At 32.8% G+C, this 27,161-nt stretch overlaps 1 protein-coding gene across 8 annotated transcripts in view; it reads left to right on the top strand.

Moving 5' to 3' along the window:
• Positions 1-27,161, top strand: part of LOC119645199 (SCY1-like protein 2) — a 56,666-nt gene that overhangs the window by 9,332 nt on the left and 20,173 nt on the right. For 5 of the 8 annotated variants that reach the window (XM_038045212.1, XM_038045209.1, XM_038045206.1 and 2 more), the window contains exons 4-16: positions 1,051-1,200; positions 1,933-2,053; positions 2,122-2,217; positions 2,419-2,564; positions 8,037-8,167; positions 13,541-13,655; positions 14,745-14,890; positions 15,253-15,406; positions 17,066-17,242; positions 17,473-17,545; positions 17,695-17,831; positions 17,950-18,166; positions 21,328-21,578. In XM_038045212.1, the coding sequence (XP_037901140.1) occupies positions 1,051-1,200; positions 1,933-2,053; positions 2,122-2,217; positions 2,419-2,564; positions 8,037-8,167; positions 13,541-13,655; positions 14,745-14,890; positions 15,253-15,406; positions 17,066-17,242; positions 17,473-17,545; positions 17,695-17,831; positions 17,950-18,166; positions 21,328-21,578 (1,914 nt within the window). Of the gene's footprint in view, positions 1-1,050; positions 1,201-1,932; positions 2,054-2,121; positions 2,218-2,418; positions 2,565-8,036; positions 8,168-13,540; positions 13,656-14,744; positions 14,891-15,252; positions 15,407-17,065; positions 17,243-17,472; positions 17,546-17,694; positions 17,832-17,949; positions 18,167-21,327; positions 21,579-26,722; positions 26,792-27,161 lie in introns of all 8 variants that reach the window. The other 3 variants (XM_038045208.1, XM_038045213.1, XM_038045205.1) reach the window with 1 other exon arrangement.

Below are 27,161 nucleotides of genomic sequence, written 5' to 3'. Positions count from 1 at the left end.
TAGTCTCATAGTGTCACACAATAATGTTTGTACGCTTCGTATATGTGTTTCGTATGTTTTGTATGGACGAATGGACATTTTGTACGGCTTGTTATCCTATAACAGTTTGAACAAAAAAAAAAAAAAAAATGAATTTACGCACCTCATATTATTGTGTGGGGGTGGCTGCTGTTTGATATTCTTGTAGAATAATTTTAGGGAAATTTATATTCTGTATTTATGTCATTTATGACCAATGAGTAAAAAATACGGAAAGCAAAGATCTTTTCAGTTTAGGTTTTTGGCGTGTCCTTGCACCTGCTTGAGCCATTTTCAAACTATTTTGCAAATTTGTAGGCGATATCTTTTATCTTGCTAACGGCAGAAGCAGCGGATACTACACCGTATGCAGATGGACAGTTGAACGGACTAACAGGCGGACATAAATGTATTCCCAATATGAAACTGGACAGAAATTTATACTTTATGGAGTTTTTGAAACTTGCTTCCGCGCCTGATAAAGATATTGAAAAAAAATGAAACGTTGATACACTGTAATATTGGATAGGCGTAGCCAATTTTGCCCGCTTCCGTGCACGTACTCCATCATCACCCGTAGAATATAAGTGCAAACTCTTGTACGTTCATATGGAATAAGAAAGTTAATTTCTTATTAGTTTTGAAAAGCATAGGTATGTTCATTTTACGTAGTACTGTAGGCGTGTTCCTCGACCGAGTTTTCTCATTTTCAGTACTAATCTGAACGAGCTTTCGATGGTTCCGCCAAGCTTGCAGACGATAACTACATTTTTGCTGCCATGAGAATATTTAAAATGGCTATGCAAAGACAGACAGACAGACAGACAGACAGACGTGCTTACCCCGCATTCTTCGGTGATGTTATCACACACAAGCATTCCCACTTAACACAAAATATCCAAACGGCCAACGGGAAAATTTGATATAAATATTATTAGAGAGATGTGCTTTTCCTATGGACCGCAAGGAATTCCAAGTGAATATGGATGAATCTCATTTCATATTAATTTGTATTTTATCTTTTCTTTATAGGAATCAAAAACTTACGAAAATGTCGTACCTCCTCCTACTACTTCTGGTAATTCTCCTCTAAATCAAAATTCAGTACCAATGCCGCATAAGCCCAGTCACGCTAAGAACTATCAATTTTTAGATATTGAATTGAAATATGGATTTTTACAGGTGATTATTTAAATGCAAACCAAAAATTCATTCATTATTCTCTTACTTCTGCACCGTTCGCGATAAAAGGGTACGTTAAGTTTGTAACATTTGTACACAACACTCAGTGTAAACTTACTTTTAAGACTCTCATCGATTTAGAATCATTTTCAAAATTAGCTTAGGCCCATCGGAATGTTCGTCTTCTTTCGGTAATGTCTGTCCGTGTGGGCTTGTATTTAAAGTGCAGGTTTCCAATTCGATACATTTTGATACGATTTAATATATTGACATGGAATTGGATCGGACCAATCCTACTACCACCTTTCACACATCCATACAAATTTAATATACCCTTTAATCACAAGTAGTGCAGAACATAAACATTTAGAATTTCATGTTTAATATGATGTATGCTATGAAAGTGGAACCATTTCTTCAATTCTCTTCAAATCTGATGAAAAATTTAGTTATTATATGACAGTCAAGTTCAATTTTTAGTATTTCATGATGAACATTGCTTCAAAATATTCGATCTGATATCTTAATGTACTCGGCTAACTTTGAAGCATATGGTTCAACTTTTCGATCCTCTACCCATGATAAGGCTTCTCATGGAATGTAAGCCTTTATATAATAAGAGGATATTTTTGGAAATATTTTATGACGAAATTATAATAATAGATAAATGATTATGTTAGGCGAAGTCGTCTTGGACTGACTACAATATTATGCTTCTTCCCATTTTAATAGTTAGTAGAGGCACTATCCTATTTACATTATTCTGGACATGTAATACATCGTAACGTTTGCCCTTCATCGATACTGGTGACAAAGCGTGGTACCTGGAAATTGAGTGGATTAGAATTTATAGGTAGGATGTGTAGTCGGCTTAAATATAAGATTAATTGTAATGATTTAATTAACCTATAACCTATATAGAAAGAATGAATGAGACTGATTTAAATGATTCGATACCATGCCAACCATGGAGCAACCGTTTGTCAAAAATGGCTCAACCAAATTTAAATTTCATTGGTAAGTAAACACAAAAAAAAGATGTAATATATATATATATATATAATAATATATATATATATCTATATGTATATATGCTTAAATACGTACGTAAATATATTATATATGTATAAATATTTGACAGGTTTTATGAGCTTTAGCACTTAACGCAGTAACGGTTTTATGTTTCTTTGCATTTTCTTACTTACGAATTTAACGCAGCACCTGAGACACAACTGAATTCCAAATGCAGTTTGCTTAGTGACATGTTTTCATTGGGCTTGGTGATATGCGCTGTCTTTAACAGAGGACGTCCTCTTATTCAAGCAGCTAACACCACTTCCAACTACATTAAACAATTAGAGATGGTAAGTAGAATTTGCAATTGTTACCCTATTTTCTGGTTTCAAGATAGATATACAATACATACAAGCAAACACGAGATCTTAGAATTAAACATTTGATAATAATTCTAAGGATTTCTTGATGGAAGGAGAAAAAATGAAAGTCGGCGTAGCGATAGAGAAAGGAAGAGAAAAAAAAAAAAAGAAAAAAAGAAAATCAAGAAAGAAAGAGCGGAAGAGAAAGTTAAAGTGAAATATGTACAAACATACATAAGCATGCAACGAATTCGTACATTGAAATGGTAAAGTGGATCGCTGGCAGTCGATTGCTTAATTCTGCAAAAATTCTAAAAATTTTGAGCAATTGACAAAAATGATTCATGTTATGAATCATTTCCATAGCGTTTTTGGCAGCATATTGTTAATGGCATATTGTAATGGCCTTAATAATGCATGCTTTGAATTTTCCCCATTATTGGTCTTCTACCTTTCGTCTTAGCTCTGGCAATTTTTCGACAAAAACACATAAAAGTTGCTCTTGCCCTTTAAGCATTTTGTAAAATAAACTAACTCCTCCTCGCTCTTTGAGAGCCGAAACAAAACTTATTTTCAAATAAGCAAAAAAATAAAAAAAAAAACAAAGAAAAAAAAGCATATTTCCTATAATCCCATTCCTCTCAACGCAAACGAACGTACAAATTGATATTGAATTGGTTTTGCTTTCACTGTAAGCATCCTGCATACTGCTCGTTCCTGTAAGGTTTCTTTCATTGCACGCTTAATTCAATGCATTTTGTTATCATAATGACATCTACTCCATGCATATACAGATTGAAATCAAAGTTAATATTTAGTCATAATACCTTGGTCAATAACTACCGGGACTAAGTAGGAAAAATATTTTTATTTTTTTTTTTTTAAATCAATTTAATATTTATCTAGCATTTCGATGCCTTTTTTATAGAACGATGTTTCGATTTTCGGAATAATCTCATTATTTGATTCCAATCTCTCCTTCGAAATGCACAAGCAGAGCCGATCTAAAGAATACAGTGAAAAAGAATCGGTATCCACATACGACCTTGTTTAAAATCAGTACATTGAGCGAACGAATTTTTGTTTATGACGGAGAATAGTTGCCGTAACACTTTCCGACTGAATGCTGAAATTGAGCGCAATATTTCCCCATTAAAAAGCAATGATTGATCAACATATGTAACACTGAATTTTTCTAGTAGACACATGATTGAAATGACATGAAATTTGGATTGAAGTTGTTTGAGGAATGAAACTTTCTAATCATAACATACCGAGATGACATTTATATGCCAGTCCCGGGAAATATTGAATGGTATGTTACTAAAGCAACATTTATAAGACATCCTGCCATCGTCTTCTCGTTCTCGATTGTATATGCACTTGTCTACGAATGTATAAAAAGCTAGAGGTAGAGACGATGTCGTTAAGCAAACCATAATGTGTACTGATATGTATGAATGAATAAATCTCTATGACTTTGCTTAGCATATATTTACAAATGTATTAGAGTTTGTGTTTCAATGGTTGTCAAGAGTTAATCAAAAAGTTCACTTGCATATATATATTTTAAAATTTTTCTAATGCTTCTGGTTGTCTGCTGAGATAACTATTTGAAAATAAAAATGAATGTCATTTGCTTGGTTGATTGGTCTATGTCTCCATTGTTATAATATTTTATTTAATTTGCTCTCATGCCTTAAATAAATCCAGTTTGCGTAAAATGATAGAAACAATTTACAATTAATATTAAATTTTTCACCTTACCTTACTAGTTTTCGACGTTGATATCGACCGATTTATATATATAACAGGGTTGCTGGAATTATGTAAATACGATATACGCAGGCAGTTAATTGCAAACTATATTTTAATGAGTAAACAGTTCATCATAAACCCTATGGTAGTGTGCCACTGGCATATTACTTTTCAAATTTTCTTTTCAAGTCTTCTAACCAATAAAAATTTATTTTAACAATAATTAATAAGTTATTAATACTTAGGAGAATTAGTTAGGTGAATCTTAAAGTGCATAAAGAAACTTTTTTTCTTCGATTGTCTTCAACCGACATGAAAATCAATGCTTATTTGCTTTGACGCTCCTCGCCTGGCGTACTTTTACGGACCGCGATTTTGAATTAGATTAATCCGCCTGATTGGCCGAGTAGGCAAAAGTCTCGACTTTCAACTCAATGTACGTGGGTTCAAATCTCAAGTGCGGTAGAGTTTTTAATGAAGCCGCAGATAGCCTTAGATGCTAGTGCTTTAAGACTTTAATCTTAAAACTTATTCTTTCGCTAAATTTATAATAATAATAATAATAATAATAATGAATTAGATTAACAAAAAAATCAAACATTTTTTTAAACAATGAAACAAAATCGTATAAGCATGATGGAATTTTTCCGATAAAGTTAAAGTTATTTGAAAAATGACGGTCGGGGCCCACCATTAAATACCAATACCCTTTATACAATTATTTACCTAACAATTTTCCCAGATAAGGTGTGGTCGAAAAAGCGGTCTAACACGAATAGCATTTTCAAGAGAATTCACCCTTTGGGCAGAACACATTAGTGCACCAATTGTCCAACTGACCAATAGTTGGACAGAAGAAAGTAAGACTTATGGCCAGACGGGCAGAGGGACAGGCAAATTTAGAACGATTCAGAATTACTTTCTAAACGGTATAAAAAATAAGATGCTTCTACCTCAAGTCCTTTTCAACGTATGTACACATCCCAGTACACTTAGTATAGCCCCTATCACACAAGGGGTATAGGGTATAAATACTTATAACACGTTTAGGAGCAATATTTGCGGAATTGAGAAGACGGATGAAAAAACAATAAATATTATAATCAAGATGCATATACGTTAGTAAAGCATAACCCTTGTTAACAATAATGTAAGAAGAAAAAACAATTGAAAAGCTGCTGTTCTTAAGTGTTTTGAAAAATTTCGTCCCTTTATTACTAATACAATTTACCTCGTTCGTTCACCGTAAAGAAGGATATCTAGAAATTTTCGTTATACAGGATACTCAAACTGGCTTCTAGACTAGTTTCCCATTAACATAGACTAGTAGTCCCATTAACTAACAGTTTATTACACTAATAATTGGGTATAGAATGAGTTGCAATTGGTTTTAAGAAAAATCTTACAACAACTTTCACAATCAACTTCGTTCGGTCTATAAGGCTCGATATCAAGAAATATACAAATCGTTAACAGAAAATAAAGATAAAAAAATACTAAATCGAATAAATTTTTAATTGCATGAAGCGCAAGTTGTATTTATCTTGAGAGAAAGATTCGATGGATAATATGCAATGTATAATTCAACTTCAGAATCCAATCCAGCTATCGCTCCTTCATCCAGGATGACAAGAGCATTATTCGATTCCATTCACACCGACATTTTATGAATAAGACTAATAGGCTGCATGTAAGCTTATGTAAATCATAAGCTGGAGGTATATAAGAGAATATATTATATAAAAATCACGTAGATGACTTGAAACGGAACTGATTCGAAAGTCAAAGTAAATCAATAGGAATTATAGTATGTAAAGCAATCAAGACTACAGCATCCATTCTTCTAGACCCGTGACGTCTAAAGGCGTAAGTAACTTGGAGAGAAGAAAATTCCCGCGTTTCCGTAAACTAAAAAACATAAATTTTACTGTCTATTTGTCAGGGGTGGGCAACTTGTCTCATCAACGGGCCAATTTTAATTTTCTTATCTCATAGCCCGCGGACCGGCGGTTGCCCAGCTCTTATTAATATTAAATTCACATTGACCATAGAGATTTATTTTCGTTGTGAAAAATTCTACAACCGGTTGACTTTAAAACGAAACTAGCATACGGTTAGAGTAAGAAGTTAAAGTTCGAGAAATTCTAATTTAAAATCGTTTAAAAAGCAATTACTTATAATTCGAATGTCATGAGAATTTCGTTAGGTTTTTTTTTTCTTTTTGTTATTATTGTTATTATTATTAATTTGGCCAGAGATTTGTAAAACGTAAGATAGAAGCCCTAAAGGACTAGCATCTAAGGCTATTAGTCTTATTGAAAGCTATATCGTACTTGAGGATTTTTAATTTTATTATTTTTAAGAGCAATTGTTTTCATTAAAATGGAAAAAGTGAATTAGTTATCAATTTTTATGTACTTTAATGCTTCAAGTCTATGGTTGTTATCAAGTGATTTCTGCATACGATATGATAATGTAAATGTAATGTAAATGTATTCAATAACTAGGTGAAGTGTTGCTAATGGGCTTTACTATCACTATACAATATCATACAATACATCAAAAAGAAGTGAGAGAGAGTAAGGATTTTTCTAAATATATACAATATCCATATATAAAGGAAAAGTAAAGCATATATATATATGTATATATATATATATATATATATATATATGTATTGAATAAACACTTTTTAGAACTTGCCTTGAAATTTTCATTTTTTCAATGAACAAAAGAAGTCGGAACTGTAGTTATGCATATATGTTATGTATATATATATCCAGTCTCTACTATGTTATGTAGTCATCGGGAAAAATTATAAGTGAAGATGAGATTGTTCGACATATTGCATTCGTTTTTCATCTCAATCGTATGAATTATTGCTGGCAGCGTTCGGTGGTCATTTTTTCTGTTTAATATCACTCTGGAACGCGAGCAAAGAGAAGAAAAGAAAAAAATAGGAAGATGATGCGCGCAGCCTAATGAATGTGTACCAAATCAACAAGTATAAAACCTTCACCGACTGAGCACTGGCTATAGATACCATCAAAATAAACTCTACCGCATTGCGATTCCATGATTGTGAATCCACGACTGCTGACTTGATAGGACTGGGCGATTCTTACCTCTTCGAATGCTCATGGCTTCATTGGATTAGAGTAACCATAAGAGATTATAGCCAGTTTTATCATTGATGTTAATAGTTTGCTTAATCATTGTTATTATGGTCAGGTTTTGGATATTATTCATCACTCGTTCCGATTACTTATTGTTACCAGATGCCCAAAGCTGTAAAAGTGTCCCACAATGAAACATGAATTTCTACTGCAGGCGCCGGTAACGCTATTTATCTACAAAAGCCGCAAACTCACTTGCAACACTTATACGGCATTGTCAGAATTGTATACAATGTACATGCTCCGCTTTCATATTGTTGTCTCACTAGCTTTTTCGACCACACGTGAAATACTCGTCAATTTGGTTATACAATCTATTTGTCATTCGCAGATATTTTAAACATTCGAACAAACAATGAACTTAATATGACATAGTATTGATTATAATTCTCCAATTCACCAATTCAATGGATTACGTATGAAAAAAAAAAATCGAAAACTAACGCATTCATTCATATATATTTCAATTCTAATCATAAAATATATATCTTTCTCATAAATACTTAAAACAAAACAAAATGCACAGTTAGAGGAGAATGTTCAAAAGATGCTACCTAGAGTACCTGTACCACTGCAAGAGGCTACCTCACGCTTAGTGAACAAAGAACCGACGGCAAGACCTACAGCACAATTGTTGCAATTAATTAAATATTTCATGTAAGTATGTATACACACATATACACACATATATACAATTAAAGATATTCATATCTAAAGTACGAGCATTTTAATTACATATAATATATAGTAAAGGTGAAGAGTACTTTATCATAAGTGGAAATCTTCAGACTCGCTATGTGAATAAAAAGCAAAAACAACTGTTAATTATGCAATGAATTTTAAATGTCGTAAAGATATTACTCAGTTATACAAGGGCAAGCTATACTATAATTATAAGTATCTAAGTTTACCGTTTCACTATTAGTAAAATAAAGCGTTGCTTTGTGGGATGCGGAGTAGTCATCACGTTTACATAAGGACGAACTTATACTGTACAAAACTCTAGTTTGAACGTAGAAAATAATCCGAATATAGGATAAGACATCAATTTAAATTTTTGACTATTTCCGTCAAATCCAAATGCGGACGCAGTCCGACGCGTTAATAATAAAGTATAGCTATAACGAGTTAATGTCAGTATGTTTATAGTGCTACCTTTATATCCACCACTGAAGCATGCTCCTTTTGTTTTGTGTCATAATGTATGTAACACCCAAAAAGAATTTTCGTAGACGTTATCAAGTATATATATATATACATATATCCTTGATCAGCCTGCAATTTCGAATTGATCAAACCATGTTCGTTCTCTCTGCTTGTCTGTTTCCTCGTCAGCATAATGTCTGTTAATTGTTGAACACGTTAAGATTGCCAAAATTGCAACGCTGTTTATTCTACGAGCAAAAGGACATTTTTATATCCGTCATCGAAGGATGACGGGTATATTCAGTTTGTCAAAACATTTGCAACGCCTAGAAGGAAACTTCAGAGAACCCACAAAGCGCATGTATTCTTGATCAGTACCAAATTCTAAACCGATTTAAGCATGTCCGTCCATCCGCCTGTGTAATGTTTGTTATAAACATTCTCCTGGCCGCAAAAATTAAGGTATCGACTTCACAATTCGGTAGAAGCCTTGGAAGTTTTTGGCACGCAGGTTGGTATTGAAAATTGGTCAAATTAATCGGAGCAGAATTCCGCGGTGCGGCGTAAACTGAATGCAAGTCCGTCTTAAATAAAAGGGTTTGAAGATTGGCATGCGAAAAGCTAAGTATGTCAATTTTAAATTATTTATGATGGACGTCACGGCGTGGTAGATTCATTTTTCTTATCGTTCTTTTAGTGAAGTAAAAGCTGAAAGATAAATCTTACCTCATTCACTTTTTTAATACAATATAAACAAAAACAAAGGGCGTTAAAGATATTAATGATGACGGGTATACGAGATTCGACACCAGCCATATATAAGTTTCATGCAAGAAAAACCTCCACAATAGTCAAATAGACGAATAACTGTTCAACGCTACGCTCATCAGAATTGTGCAACAGAAATAAAATGCACGCGTAGGCCATAAAAGGCTCCTAGGTCTTAACAAAGCGCAGATCTAATAATTCTATATAGCTGTTAATGGAATAAGATATATTTATTTGGCCATAAATAAATTCGAACCCATTCTTTTTGTTACGATTGAACCATTTTTTATTTTTTTTCCATTACTTTCTTGATAGTGACTTTTTCGAAGTTTATAAATGCTAGCTATAACACTCCCTGCAATAAACAATCAATTCACATCAGTTTTCCAAAGAACGGTTTTATTCCTTATTTATCTACAAAGAAAAGAAAACATAAAGTAGTATATTGAGTTAAGTAAACAATTGCTAGCGTTCCTTCCAGTAGCTTGGGAGCTGCTCAGCTCAGCTGTAAAACATGGAAAAAGTGGCTTTGTTACTTTTATTGGAAATGGACTGAAAATTCTGAAAAAATTCTCTATAGTTTGCAATCTCACTTCGATCAACGATTTATGGTTGAGATGCTATATCGCAATTAGTAGCGTATTAATGGTTCTTCCCTTTTTAATTCCGAAAATTTCAATGATAAACATGCGTAGCACTTCGATCAAGCAGGCTTTGATAATGTCGTTGAGATTCTAAGATTCTTTCGCTGGGGTGTTAAACAATCAGCAAAGTTAGCTCTGAACCGTATGAACAAGACTAGATCCAAAAAGAAACTCAATATATAGGCTAAAATAGTGATTTAATAATGAAAATTTTCGGGATGAAAATGGATCGGGTTTCTATAAACAAGTCACTGGTGAAATGAAACGAAGTCGAATTATGTTTGAAGGGAACAAAATGACGGGCGATCAAAAATGCCTTACATGTTATATGAGAGAAAGATTTTGGTTCGGCATAGGTGAGGCCACGAATGGGATTGAAAGGGTATCGTGCATCATAGGCTGCTATAACTCGCCAGACGATTAACTCCAATCTCTATTGCCAATAATAAAAACGATCGAGTCGAGTTTCTGTGATCATGCGTCTAAAATTGATCATTTGAAAAGGTTTGGTTTTCCATCGCCCCCAAGCAAAAATTAAAAGAGCTTGACTGAGCAGTTTAGATGCATTCACTTTGTAGCCTGAACTTTGCCTCATCCGAACATCGTTTTTTCGATGTTTGCTTTTTAACTCTTTGCTTAACTTCTAACTAAATGATGCAAAGTTGACTTTAGAAGAGAGCTGTGAAAACCGCTTTGTTCACTTTTTGGATCAGAGAATTGTACAAGTCCTACAGCGATGACAAGAATAATAGTTTCACCAGAAAAATGGCGAAAAATGATATATTTTTGAATTTATTTAATATATATGAAAAGAAAAAAAAAATTCCAACTGTATTTCACCGTTATTTTCTGAGAAAGCTAAGCCTTCTTTTTTTTACTATTTTTGAATACATTTCCTTAACATAGTCTCTTTTTACTTAGCATAAAAGCTATTAAATGTTCACAATGTATCCATTCTATAATGGGTTTTGTTTTTTTGTCGTGTTTGTTTTAGCCATTTTGACATTTTTTTCACACTTTTTTGTTCGCATTACGACTATGCACCTAGCAATGTTGCAATGTCAATAAGCCTTTCAATGTTCATTGTCACCAGATTCAATCCTTTTTCACTATATTTTAAAATCTTATGCGAATTCTAATGCATTTCAATATAAAATTTCGCAACTTTGCCTTTGAAAGGCTAGCAATAAACAAAGAAATATTGTGCCTCCCAACGGTATGCAATAGTTTCTTTTTTTAATTTTTTATCCTAAAGTGACAATAACGATTTCTTTCAATTTAAATTACTCCTTGCCATGACGACGATAGCCGTCAGATTATTGTGATGCCTAGATGGGACGCCAAAGACGCCATAAAAGTTCACGCGAGATCGCTTGAAACTAAATCCTTTATTTTCACATTTCAACTAACTATAGGAAAAATCGACAAGTTTTTGATTTAGTCGATAACCATGACTTTAAAATTTACTTAAAGCATTAAATTTGATCTCAGACTTGAATGTAAAAAAACTCTGAAACAAACTTATATTCATTCACATATTTCTGAAATATAGAGTATTGAGTTTTGCTTGTATTGTTCAAAATACGCAACTGCTGCTCATAAGTGACTCGATAAAAATACTGTTTATATACATATTCTTCAGCACACCTTAAGAATCTGAGGCGATTTTGCTATGTTCATCTTAACGATATTAATTGCAATTAGCGCATGTGCTCTTAATAGACAACCGCAGGTTGAAATTTAAACTTCATCTGCCTCAACCTTAACCGAGCTTACATACAAAAAATAGAATTTATAATTTTTAGCAAACATTGATTTCAAACTATCACAATACAAATTACTATGTACCAGTTTAAAAACAAATAAGAACATTATATTCGGTCGTGACCGAAACCTTTGTACCCACCACCGTCACACTAAAAAACACAAAACAAATTTTCATACTCTATAATAGGCAGTGGCGTGGCTGTTTTTTTCTATTTTCATAATAAAAGTTTTTGTTAGGATTGTGGGCGTTGTAGAGGTGTCTTGGAAAGGTATAGTACACTTTCAAATTCGTATGTCAATTTGTAGGCGATATCTTTATTTTTGCTAGCGGAAGAATATTTATCACAGCTAATACGCATTTGGGCAGATGGACAGACGAATAGCTGAACATGTTTAGGTGTATTCCAAATTTGAACCTGACCAAGAATTTATATACCTTAGAGGGTTTCCCAAGCTTGTTTCTGCTTATTATAAAGGTATTAAAAAAAGTTTTTTTCTCGATACAATATAATATTGGGAAGGTGTGGCCAATTTTTTCAATTTTTGGACAGTAATTACAACATCGCCATAGAATATGCTTTCAAAGTTTTGTATATTTATCGGCTATTGTTTATGGGCAATCAAAAAACTAATTTTGTATTCCTTTTGGAAAACAAAAGTATTCTGACTGTAAGTAGTAACGTAGGCGTGTCCTTCAACCGATTTTACTTATTTTCAATAGCAATCTGCGTGCAAGAACTTCCACTGCTTCCGACAAATTTGACGTTGATAACTTCATTTTTGCGGCAAGAAGAATATTGACAACACACTTACGCAGACGGACAGATCGCCAGACGGAGAAAAGAGGCAGAGGAAGAGATGGACAGACGGATATGCTTAAATCGATTCAGAATTTGATGCTGATCAAGAATATATATACATTTTGAACATATAACTTTCCCTTTATATAAAACTATTTGCTTACAATTGTATCGTACACCATATGTGGTACAGGGTACATTAAGTTAGTGCGGATGTATGTAACACGCAGAAGGGTTTAAGATAGACTCATCTTTTATTATACCGATCGATCTAGAAAATATTTCTAAGCCTGTGTGTCCGCCTGTCCGTCTGATGTGTGTTCATGTAATTTGTGTTCAAGCTACAGATCGCAATTTTTGAAATATTCGTATGAAATTCGGTACAGTAACGTGTTTTGGCCCAAAACCGAACACTGTTGAAAATGGTTCGAATCGGTCAACTTTTTCGACCACTCTCCATATAAAGTCCTATTCTAAAAAGTCGTTATATGGAAAAAAATTGCAGTTTTCAAAATTTCTCGGCAAAAGTGGCTAAATAGTAGTATTTCGGCATTCTAAATTATTATGAAAACTATGGACTTCCTCATAGACAAGTACTTGAAAAATATGCCCTTATATTGGAACAAGATATCATTTTTGTGTTCTATAATGATAATCAAAACTATGTTAGACAATGTGGTATAGGGTATTTATTCGGTCGGCTTACTTGTTTTCTTATTCGGATTAATTGATAGCAAAGTTAAACAGTAAGTTAAATGTCGCATTTCAGACGCCATCATGTGAAACAAAGCGTGAATATTCTCAGTTCATATCGAAAAGAAATTAAAAATTATTATTAAACCCACACTTAACTAGCAGACGAAGCTGTTACTACATAAATAAATGTTTAATCATTTTTATTACAGTGATCCAGCAGTGAATGCTTTAAAATTTTTAGATGTGGTTAACATGAAAGACACTTCACAAAAATCTCATTTCTATAAAGTCACGTTAATGGAGACTATGCCACTAATACCCAGGGTATGTAAATAATTAAAAGATTATACTAAGCTGCATATGCATCATGTGCGCCAACCTGCCCTCGCCCATGTCCTATACAATATATAATTAGAAAACATAACAAACATTTTATTATATATGTGTTCCGTTTTTTCCTTTCTTTCTTTTCATAAAAGCGGGGAACATAATTTATTAAATTGATTTCTCATTATGTTAGATGGTTGCATTAATTTTGATAGGCAATTTCTAGAGGTAAAACTTATAAAAAGAAATGAAAAATACCATTGTATATAACGATTAAATTCGATGATTATGACCTTTCGCCACATAAACTAACATTTTTCATTTTGGTATTGTTGAGATAGATATTCTGTGTATACGGACGCTAATTATGCAACGATCAAAATTGCATTTTCGACATTCATTACTTTAGTTGTTTGCTTTGAAGAGATCTGCAGTGAAAGTTCATCGAAAACTTTTAGAAGCGTGAGTGATATGTGTGATGCTGCTCCATTCTATCCCAATTTGTCGCTTGTGGTTTTAACGATTTAAAATTGATGATCTTGATGACAAGAAACGGCCTGGAGGATCAAAAAAGTTCAAGGAGACATTGAATTGGAAGACGTATTGGATGGAAACTCAGCTCAAACTCTGGAAGAACTTTTGAACAACTTGGCATTTGATGAATCAACTCTATCTACACGTTTACATGTGATGGGAAAATAGCTACCATACGAATAGATAGAAAATGCCATTTCTAAATGTTGCTAGAAAGGTGGTCCAAGTTGTAGATAATGATATATTGCATCAATTTTTTTCAATAAATGCCTTTCTCAAGTAAAAAAACAAAAAAAAAAAAAAAAAAAAACGAAAAGAAAAGAAAAACAATCAAAATTAACGCAACCACGTAATGCATAGATTAGTTTCGATTGTGCTTTAAATCAACTTTCATATAATTTCTCATAAATCAGTGACAGGCAGTGACGTGCATATATATATGTAGTGCTTTTTGCAATGAGTACGTTACTAACAATTGCAAGGGTATGCTTATGCATTACATCTAAATGCACGCACATAAACAACCGTACAAAAATGCTCTTTTCATTTCAGAAATTGTGGTGGCAAAATGTCTGGCCGATGTTGCAGGCGGAAATTAACAATGGTGAAGTGCTTGCGGCAGTTTTACAACCCGTTATTACTTTACTACAGGAAGCCACTCATACTGAATACGAGACTATAATGGCGCCGACAATGAAGTAAGTTCACGATTTAATTATACGACAACAACAAGAAGAGAAGAATGCAATGAAAGAAAGAAAGAAAGAAAGAAAGTCAAACGAGGGAACTATACTTAGCGCATGAATCAAATGAAAATAATAATAAAACATAAGAAGACTTTGTTATTCATTATTACAACATCCGTTATTTTTATATAAGAAGAGAAAAAAAAACAATAAAAACTTTTTACAGACGAAACACGATAACAATATAGTTTATGCATATATGTATAAAGGGGAATTAGTTCACTTTCATATCTTATTTATCCATCGCTAACACGAGCTTGCATTGCTTGTTAATACAAAAAATGTTTTCTTCATTTTTTCAACATTTCTTCTAGAGTCATATTAAGCTCACCGAAATCTATACAGGCAACTGTGACTCTTTTGGAAAATTTACATTTAATTATTGAGAAAACACAACGAGAAGACGTTAATGCCGATATAATGCCAATGTTGTTTGCATCATTTGATAGCTCTACTATACAAGTTCAGGTTTGTAATTCAAAACAACGAAAACAAGCAGATCCACACACACAGGCACACAAACAAAAGCTAGGTGACTATTAAAGTTTGAAAATTGTTCATTTCGCCAATAGCTAGCTTTACATTCCGCGTAATTTTAGTACTACGCGTCCTACTACACAGCATTTAAGAGGTAACACCTCCATACGCAATTAAAACCAAGAAAAAATTTCTTATTCGGTTGCAAAGAAATCTTTTACACCCTTCATCTTTATGTAAAAAAAAAAAAAAAAAAAAACAAAAAATTTTAATTCGAAGCTCTATAGTATCTCTCCATACCGCTCACCATAGCTGACTTCAAAAGAGTTGTGCAAAAATCATTTCCTTCATTTCTTCTTCGGGAAGAAGTTGCAAAAGTCCTATAACGATCGCAAAAATAGTCAAAGTCAAATCGCCAAAGATTATCGATTAAAATGCCGAATTATTATATAATAAAGTTCACCTAAATTATAAGAAGAATACGCAAACTTACTTATGCAATATATCACCTTATCCAATAAGTCTTCGGTCTAACACATATATGCCATCATTGTTGACGGATCCAATTGATTTCTGGATAGAAACCAATTTTCAAACGATATATGGCAAAATGTAGTAAAATTTTGAGCACTTGTATCTGCAGTACTTGTTGTTGTTTTGGAGACATTACTTTTTCGGTCGCTTTGGACGGCCTGCGTCGTTTACTATCCACTCGGCCGACTGCCGATTTGACTGCGAAGTGTAATCATCAATTCATGTTTCATCCATTTGTCCCATATTACATCCTAAACGAGGGCAAACAACGCTCTACGGCATCAGAGTTTTGAGTTGTTGTGAAAAGTGAGCGAACGCAGCGCCCATTTCGATCAGATCTTTCACATCGGCAATTGTTCATGCAACATAGCGAATACATTGCCTTTTGATATTTTTTAGCTTTTCGCTCTATCAAAACGACTTTGCGCACTTTTTTTTTGTGGTTCTTTCTAACACCTGTCGAATACGCTCGACGAGAGCATTCAACGTTATCGGTGTACATACAATTTGTGCTTGAAATGAGCAAATTAATCACAGTTTATGAACGTGTTTTTTTTTTCTCATCAAAAACGCAACGGTTTCAACGCAACGCACGATATTCAGATTCAGATTTTCCCTCATTGTTATGAAAATTACAAAAGTTTTGTCAGCAGAACAACCGTAATTTGTGAACTAATGGTCAAAAAGTCATTAACTTTCGGCAGGTATTCTTTAAAGATTAATATTTACCAGAATTTGTGTAGCTGTGTCAGGGACGAGGCTTATTAAGTAATATGATTTATATACGCTCACATATATTAGTCGTGAATTACATAGACGCTCCCTGTTAGTCTTATCACAAATTGAACCCATAAAGAACAAATAATTGTCGTTAACAAAATCGTGAAAGTCTACTTTTAAGAACTTGCGACAACCTGAAAGGAGACTTATATATAGAAATAATTTCATTCAATTTACTAACATGCCCTGTACAAGTATTCGCGACGCAGATGTGCATGGAAAGCTTATTGCGTAAAAAGTGTACATTTTTTACATGCTATTAATTGAGATTTTCTCTATCAAGTTTTTCTTTCTTGTTAATTAATTACATTTTATATGCATGGATGCGATAAATAGAATGCAGCAGTTGTGGCGATAACCAACGTCTACGATAAAATAGATGAATTATCGATTAGACGCATGGTATTACCTAAAGTGAAATCGGTGTTTGAAAGAAATCTAACCGATCCAAAGATTGTGCAAAATGTACTCGTTTGCATTGAACGAACAATGGATAAATTTGAAAAACCGCAGGTAAATTAAAAATTAAATTATATTTTATAGTAATAGCAACAAAATAAGCGTATATAAGAGGAGAATCAAGCATCCTTTGAACAAAATCATCTATTTATCGCTTGCTTTATATTCTTCCTTTTACGTTTACGTTCACGTTGATTTCTTCCTTCCTTATCTTCATCATCGTTATTTTGATGTTGATATATGATGATAAATTGATGATGATGCACGCCTGCATACATGTTCAGGTAACGGATGAACTTTTAGTGATACTTGGTGACGTTCATATACCGGAACCTGATATTATTATGCGTACAGTGCGTAAGTAAAAAAAAAAAAGTAAATAAATAAAAAATTCATCCAACTTGTGAAAGTCAGCTTATATTTACCGTATAAGGAGTGCATGCATTGACGTTGGCATCTATCACTGACCGTTAGACTTATTTGACAATTTGTATATTTTCGAACAGGTATCTATAATAAATTGTTCACGGATAAAGTCTATGGTGTAACTGTGGAGGCCGTAGCTATTAACATTTTGCCATTGTTGTTGCCGCACACTGTAAATCCAAACTTAAATTACGAACAATACTGTCAATTGATCGAGGTTTGTATTTCAACCATACTTCCATTGCTTGATTGTGTAAATTTGGTGAATGAGAGCGGTTACGCGTGTTGTATATATGAAAGAAAAAAAAAAGTCCATCCTATTATATCAATTGCAGATTATACACAATCTACTCGAGCATATCGACCGTCATCAACGCAATCGCTTGAAATTAGATAATCTCTCAATACCCTCACCAGAACGCCATCGTTCTTTAAGGCATCAATTTTCAACAGATAACATGAACGCTATACCGCCATTTAACATACCGAATTTACGCATTGATCAGCGTAAAACATCGAGTGCAGAAGACATGGCCAGAAAGAATTCGGGAGGTAATAAACAAAGTGTTGTGCACATAACATCATTATTTCTCACACGTAATCTATTAACGAATGCCGGAGTAGATTGACTTGATTAGCAAAAATATATAATGAGTAGCATGAAATTGAGATAAAATCCTTGATTGATGAGTTGACAAGTTATGGCTATTATATATATGTATATATAGGTACATTGGTCTATATCATATTGGTCTATATCATATTGGTCTATACATATATATATATATATATATACATGTACATCATGTCTTTGTGGGTGTTGCATAGATCCGCAATAACTCGATGTAACCTTGTGTCACAATTGAAATAAGTAAGAAAATTATATTTGACTATAGCCGAATCTTGTTCACCCACCATTTTAATACTAACCTAGAATACGCAAATATTTATTGTTACAATTTATGAGTAATATCCACTAAAGTAACATGTGCCCTTTTTCATTATTACAACCGGTGTGCTGTGTGCATTCTCTAATCGATTTCGCTTATTTTCAATACATATCTGTGTTCAGCCACTTCTGACTTTGAGGCCGATAGCTTTATTTTTGCAACCAAGACAATGCCTGCAATGGAAATTACACAAACGGACGGACGGACATCCTTGTTCAAATCCATTCAGAGTTTGACGCTAATCAGAATCTGAAGCTTCCTTCTAAGTGTTGTCTACCTTCCTTCGTCCTTTGATCTTAAGCATAACAAGCTTGCATTTTAATACATTAAAAGGTGAAACATACACTTTTTTTCCCACATTAAAGTTTTAGTGTTTAAAACATTTTGTTGTTCTTTCTCTAAATCCCGCAAAAAAAGTATATACATATATATTTTCTACATTCTCTTTATGTATACATTCGCAAAATGCTTACTTTAAAAAAAAAAAATTTTTTTTTTTTTTATCTTAGTCTATTAAATTTCACTTTTTCTTGCCTTCAAGTTCTTCTCCTGATATCAATATCAAGGGAATTATTGAAAAAAAAAAAAAAAAAAAAAAAAAAAAGGAAAGAAAAGTTAATCCGCATTTTCATGACGGCCGTCATTTTGAATACAGAGAAATATTTCTTGCATTGCATTGTATTGTCATCGTAACAAAAAGTGTATTGCAAAATTTAAGCATAATTGAAATAACAAAAGTATTTAAAATATCGATTGGCAATTTCCAGTTCGGCACAAAAGCAAATTAAATAGAAAGCAAGAAAATAGAAGAGTAAGAGAAAATAAAATCTAAAAAGCCAAGGTCGCCTTAAGCCTTTAAGCTTGCTTATCTAAAATCACCTTTACAAACTTAAGTTCCGCATGTGTATGGGGCTTAAGTGAAAAACAGCTTTATAAACTTAAACTCCGCAGCAGGATGTGTTATTGCATATTTAGCCATGCATTTATGCCAACAATTAATATTAATTAAATACTTTGTAAGACCGTATGCACACGAAACCAGCCTTGCCACATAGAATGCATCCATAATTATGCTGAAGCTTCATTTTTAATTTTTGCAAATTACTTCTTAAACCCTACAAGGCACAAATTACAATTTGCCCGAGAATTTTGTCAATCTGAAATCAAAATAAAAACTATAGTTAAGTATTCTAATTGATTAAAAATATCTTACTTTGATAGATGAAACTAATAAAATAAATAAAAAGCAAAACAATCGCATCGTCAATCTTAAGAATCCTCACAGTCTAATGTGCTTAATTGTTTCGTCGTTGCGAATAGAAGCGAGTCAATGTCCGAACATTTTGTTTTCGTGAAAATAATTCAAACTACAATCAATAAATAGTCTTCGGCTAAAAGCATTTTTCCAAAAAAATTCTACTAAAAGTAATTTTCATGCTTTAGAAACACTATGGCGAGAAGCAGAAGACTTTTTCGCTTTCCGCAAAACAGCTATGTCCGTTAAAGTCAATTAGATTCGAAAAATACTTTCGATTTTTATGTTTAAAAATCTTCAAATTGTAATCGATTGATTTCTCCAAAAAAATTATACTTTTTCCATTATTGCATAACCGCAAACAATCGACCTGAACGCAACTTTTCGAAGGCTATAGTTCGAAACTCTTCTAATTGCCCCTAGATTTACGTTACGGTTAATATTAGTTTTTTCGTTTTTGCTGACCTACCAATTTTCCATTTTCATGCAAATGTTATGTTGCATGTGGCGGATAAATTTTGTTAAACCGTTACAGTTGCAAAAACAGGCTTAAGAAGCTAAAATTTGGCATAAGAATACGAGATCGACAAATGGGCGCGATTTGTTCACATATACCCCCACCCTCAATGCAGAAGAAGCTAAAACAGTCGAAGAAAGCATCGACTTTTTTTCTTTTTTTTTTGGAATTTTTGCTTACAGCTTACAGCGTAGCTATATTTCTGAACAGCTGCTAAGCAAATGTTCGCCCGAACCACGTGCATGTTCAGTGCGAATACGAGGTCTAAATATAAATACGATTTCTTCACATATGCCGAAGAAGCTATAACAATCTCAGAAAGCATCGACATGTTTTTTTTTTTTGTAATTTTTGCCTACAGCTTTTAATCCCGTAGATATATTCCTGGACAACAGTTAGCCAAATATCCGCCAAAACCAAGCGCATTGAAATCATTTTTAGACTAAAAATGAAAGTGATCCGAATGAACATTTAAGTTCCAAAATATCTCTATGGAATCGAAAATTCCAGACGAAAATATGAAAGAGATGTCGGTGTTTGCCTAAATTGTTTTAGTTTCTTTTGCATTATGTGTGGGCGTGTCTGTGAATAGATCGCAAATATTTTTCAATCTCGTCTTCTTAATCGATCGATAGATTTGACTTATGCTAAATTTCAGTTCATCTGAAGTTTTCATCTTCATTTTTACGTATTTGACAATATTTACGGGTTAGATAGACGGATTTACGTCTGTTAAAATTCTAGTGTTAAAATTATTTCTCATCATTCCTATAAATGCTTCTTCATAATAGAAGGCATTAAATGTAATATACAAATAATTCAATAAAATTAATTCACCAGCTATAGTTCTGCACATGATACGCATTTTTTTCTTCATTACGCAAAAGGTATTTTTCAACGAACAAAAAAAAATATTTATTTGCAGCATTTAACTATTTTCAGTATTTATTTGTTATTAATAAAAATTCAATGCAATTTTGCCTTTTCATAGGTTCTGGTATGTTAGGTGGATGGTGGTTTGGAGGTCCAGCGTCTCCTGATAGTAATTTTTTGCGCGTGGCCAATGCATTTCCCAATCGACGGTTATCGGACAATACTTTGATGACACCAAAAATACGCATTGCACCATCGTGTGCCTCATCACCAGGTGGCACGCCTGGCAGTGGTTTACCTACACGTCGTCACTCCAGCATTGGGCCACAAGAAAGACGCGGCTCAACAATCAATTTATCACCACCCACTGTAAGTTGCCTACGGTATTTATTATGCTTTTATTTATTTGTTTTCTTTTTTTTTATCTTTCATTTTTATTTAATTTTCTTTTTTTTCCTTTTTTATATACATATATATATTTTTTATTTATTTATTATTTAACGCGATTGTTGTTTTCTATAGTTAATTCTAGTTAGAGCCACGCTGTTTCCCATTAATTCTATTATACTTCATCTTATTCATCTGTACTGTACATGCAATTCTCATACCATTTAAAATCGTTAATAGATATTTGAAAAAGTATTTAATCAATTTTCATTTGCCGGGTAATTTATATTTTTATAATTTATTTTTATCTTTTTTTTTTTTTTTAATAATCAATTAAGTTTTAAAAAGAAGAAAAATAGGAAAACTTGTATGAAATATTTTTATGAAGATTTGAAAAAAAAAATCCTGTCCCTTAGAGAGACTTAGAAATTAAGTTACATTATTTATTGTTTGATCAAATTTATAAAACAATTTTTATTTGCTACGCAATGTTGTCCCGTATCGCGTAATTGCGAGTAGAAATTCTCTTTCGATAAATTTGATTAAGCAATTTTTGTTCATAATGAAATCTAGAACAAATGCTTGTTGCTTTAAAAAAACCATAGTACATTTTCTATAGAACTAAAATTTTCAGAAAATACGATTATGTATGTAGCAAGTGTTTCATTGTTTAGTATGTATTAGGATATTTTGAATCGCTTCTATGTTGCGTTCTTTCGTAGAAAACACGTAAACACATAAGGCGAACATATGGAAAAATACCATATTAAAAATCTAAAAATCCATGTATTCTTAACGAAACGTCAGCGAAGCGACATTTGGTAAAATCAACTTTTCGCAGAATAATTGTTCCCATCTTGTAGTCAGGGATTGAAATGAGAGAAGAAAATACGAAATAGCGCTATACAGAGGTATCTTTCATAGTTAAACAGTAAAAACTGTCTCATTGCTGCTGCTGCTGTTCGTGCTGCTGTACAAGCCTAGCCAAACCGCATTTATTAAAGACCAAAAAAAAGGTGATTAAACATTACTAGGAAGTATTGTCTCGTTTAGGTTCTAGTTTTGGGTTTGAAAACCGCAATTTGCTCTTTAAACCATGAAATGATTATCAGGAGACTTTTCTTCAGTTACTAAATTTCTTCTCTAAAACAAATATATATGATATTGATAGATAGAGAGGATGATATTAGAGGTTACACACGCTCAGAAGCCTTAAAAAAACAAAAAACAAAAAACAAAGAAAGCGTTACATAGATAATATCCGGTAGAGTGCTTTCATGAAAACCGTCACAAGGAAAATGCGAATTTTACTAACTTTGCAAGCTTTGCGCTAAGTGATCAATGTACTTCTCGATTTAATTGAAATTGCTTTGATATTATTTACATAGTGCGTGCAACCTTCATTACGTTCAATACACTTTTCCCAGAGATTCATTCCGCAGTTCATGTATCCCAATACTGAAATGATTTTCCGAAAGTTACTCAAACTACTCCTCAACGGCTGTTATTATTACGTCAGGTGATTAAAATTTTTGGGAATCGCGTGGAAGCCAGATGGACGCGAATCGAATGGTAAACATATCAGAATATCATCTCATCATAGCCTGATTAACGATGATTGCTTTTTACTGCAATTTGAGTCTTTTCTTACGATTTTTACACCCATTGACGAAGTATTCACTTTGTCATTACGTTTGAAACGCCCAAAAGGAAGCGTCAGAGACCACACGAAATATATTCATTCTTCATTCGCATCATATTTTGAATGGATTTAAACTTGCCCGTCTGTCCATATATATAATGTTTATCGTAACATTTTCTTGGCTCCAAAACTGAAGCTGTCCTTTTCAAATTCGGCAAAAACATTGCAAGTTCTTGCACCCGAAGTGGTATTCAAAATGCACCAAATCGGTCAGAGGACACGACTATAGTACCACGTAAACTAAGAACCCCTCTGGTTTTCAAAACCAGTAGCACCTCGAGTGCCTTGAGTACACAAATAGAAAGCATTCGCCACGCGTACTCAATATTACAGTGTAACACAATTTAATTTCGTTTTTCATGCCATTATAACGTAGAGAAGCGAGCTTTAAAAACTCACTAAATTATATAAAGTCTTGTCCACTTTTAAATTTGGCATATACCTAGACATGTCCGCTTTTTCGTCTGTCCATCTGTCCGTCTGTTCAACTGTGTAGTACATTCAAATCTGTTTATATGCGTTTATGCGGTCCCTATACACCTATCTCTGCGGGAAACATTCTCCCGTTCTTACAAGTGAAGATATCGCCTATACGCCCTCACGGCCATGCGAAAGAAAAGCTGGGAGCAACTTTGCTTTCCGTGCTTGTTGCTCGTTACTTATAAAGTGTAACACATACACCATACAAATTTTCCACTTTTATTCTGAAAAGAGAAAAAATCAGGCACGCTCACCCGATATGTGCAACGTATACACCATACAAAATTTTCATTTTTATTCTAAAAATAAAGAGAAGTCACCCGCGCTCATTCAATATTGTAGAATGTGAAAATTTCGTTTAATTTTTCTTTTTTTTTGGGATCACGCTGATGGATATAAAAGATTCGGTCACAACCGAATATAATTTTCTCACTTATTTGAATTGAATTCACCCAAAAGTTTACAACAATATTCTTCTATTATTCTTTTTATTTTTTAACTGGCTACCATGTATTTAATTAAGAAAACTTCGCTTGCATTCCGAAGAGAGATGGTTACCATAAACTTTGTCGAATGATTTTGACCACGTTGATCGTGTAGAATCTACAAATTCGGACTCAGTACACTATGCGCTCTATCATTATTGAACCAATATTATATTAGCGCAAGTTTTATGAATCGAAAATCCAATGTATTCCTTGTAAATCGTCTTTCCAGTGTTAAGAAAGTCGCAAAAAGATGCAAATTTCCAAAAGGGGCCGACACACATTTTGTGAATAGATTTTTCGCGACTCAAAACTTTGCTTAACATCTTCATTTAATAATATGTCGATAAGTTTATCTAAATTATTTCATATCAATTGTTGGCCCTTCATTTAGCGTACCTGTCATCTTAGGAACGGTTTCCTTGATAATAACACTTTTTGATAGCCAGGATGTTCTTTATGTTTTCCATTTGAACCGCTTTCAGCATATATCTCATAAATTAGTTTTTTAGGCAAACATTTTTCCAGAAACAATGAATCGCTTAAATTTTCATCAATTATATCTAGCAATATTATTTACACCTTCAGTCCGGAATATATTGACTGACATTATATTTAAGTAATTAAAGTGTTCTCTGAAATATTACTGTGTGCAAAAAGTAAGACCAATTTAATTGTTTCCCTTTCAAGTCTCTATTTATTTTTCCCAATCTATTTCGTCCAAGTGATGCTCAAACTTAAATAACAGTTTAGAACTCCTTGGGCGTAATACGATGATAATCGAAGAAAACTGTTTACACTTTGAAGCAGTTTCTTCGGTCTTGACTCAACTTTTGTACGATATTCGTGACTCGACTGATCGGCTCTTTTTGAGTCGTATGCATAAATCTAAGTCGCATCTCCTATAATAATGCTTTTCATGACGTCCTGGTAGCTAGAAAACATTAAATATTCGCCGCAACTGAAACACTGACAATGTTTATGATCTCAAATTTGACACAAATGTCTGTCGTAGTGCTATCAATTGAGAAAACAATAACAAACAAATAAGAACATTATAGTCGGGTAAGGTCTGCAATTAGATAACCTACACTAACTCACCTAATAATAAATATTCATTCGTTTTGTCAATCATACAACAAAAGTGACACATTACTTTTATGCAAAGGCATACTTTTCATGGGAAGACCGCCTACTCTTATATGCGATGCGGTAGTCTATTAAAGAATAAAACTACATGTTCCAAATTGGATTGCTATTACAAATTAATTGTCACACAATGAAATATTAAAAATTTTAACTTTTTATCATATAAAAATTGGATTTCGCAGGAACGGTTATATTAGATAGGATCAAAGAAAATTTCCCAAGCCGAACGAAATTTTTCATACCAATTTAGAATATTCAAATACTATTACAAATTTGCGGCATATACTGGCTTTTCAAATTAATTAATTCATTCATTGTAAGGGGAATGATCGAAAAAGTGCTTCGATCCGAAAAAATTCATAAAAGCGATCGTTGTAGCAAATTTCAAGTTGCGACCAATAGCGTGAACACAAATTGACATAGACAGCCATCAGACGAACGAATAGACAGGCTGATTCTGAATCGAGCGGTATAATAAAAGGTGGGTCTACCTTAAGCCCTTCTGCGTGTTACATATATACACATAAACTTAATATACCCACAAGTACCACAACTGATGTAGAGTATAAATAATTCTTATATTTGATATACTCGCGCAATTTAATTTGAATATTCGTCGTACTTTTTGCTCGCAGTATTACAATATTTATTAAAATTCGCATACAATTTTCAAAAAAAACTTGCATTAAACCGATATACGCGAAATACGAAAAATTTGGAGAAAATGACAATTGAAAAATTGGGTTCTTCATTTCACGCACTCAATGATCCCTCAGATCCATGTTTTTTACTTAAGGCATCGAGCTGATCAAATTTTTTATTTGCATTGCATTACATCATAATTCAATATATAATATATTCGAGCAATGTTTTCCTTCAAATGGCCAGAGATGATTTCGGTTAAGAATATTGCATTATTTTTAATTTTACTATTAATTATTTTTAATTTTTTTGTTTGTTGTTCTCTTTAATTTTTCTGTAATTTATTAAATTGCTGAAAAAGTGACAGGCCGACTAACTATTATTTATATCTTTATTGTTTAGTAGTAGTATCATGTTATATTTGAAAATTGAAATCAGTAGAAAGAAAAAGAAAAAAAAAAAAAACGCAAATTTAATATTCTGTTCTTATTTCCGTTTCCTTTCTTAACAATAAAAAAAAAAAAATAAATAAACAAAAAAAATAAATAAATAAATAAAAATATTATAAAATATATTCAAAAATCACATACAATATAACAATATAACACAACAACAATAATGATAATCTATATATATATATATATATACACACATGTATAACACAATAGCACTGCGTTTTCCCTGTACGTGGTGGGTCAGGATCAAGTCTTTCAGTTCCCTCTACATCTTCTTATGTTGTAAGTGTAAAAAACGTCATATATTACTCAGAACAGAATATCGACGATAAAGGGAACAAAAGCAAATTAAAGCATTTGTGCAATAAAAATATGTTCTCTTGCACTGCTTCTCCTTTATATGACTACCGTATTAAGCAAATATACTGTGAACGCAATAATTTTTTTTTTTTTTTGTGGTTTAATGGTATTTTTCAATATTTTATATCGAATTGTGTAAATTGAGTAATGATGGAGTTTATATGTATATGTGAAAATGGCGTTTTATTTTTTTTTTTTTTTTAATGCAAAGCAATTTTTCTATTCTATTATATTGTTGTTATTTTTCTTTTCCGGGGCGCAAACTATAACAAAAAACGAAAAAAAAAAAAAA

Source organism: Glossina fuscipes, unplaced genomic scaffold (assembly GCF_014805625.2).
Source record: "Glossina fuscipes isolate IAEA_lab_2018 unplaced genomic scaffold, Yale_Gfus_2 1, whole genome shotgun sequence".
NCBI classification, from domain to species: Eukaryota; Metazoa; Arthropoda; class Insecta; order Diptera; family Glossinidae; genus Glossina; species Glossina fuscipes.
This window is presented reverse-complemented; position numbering and strand designations above follow the sequence as displayed.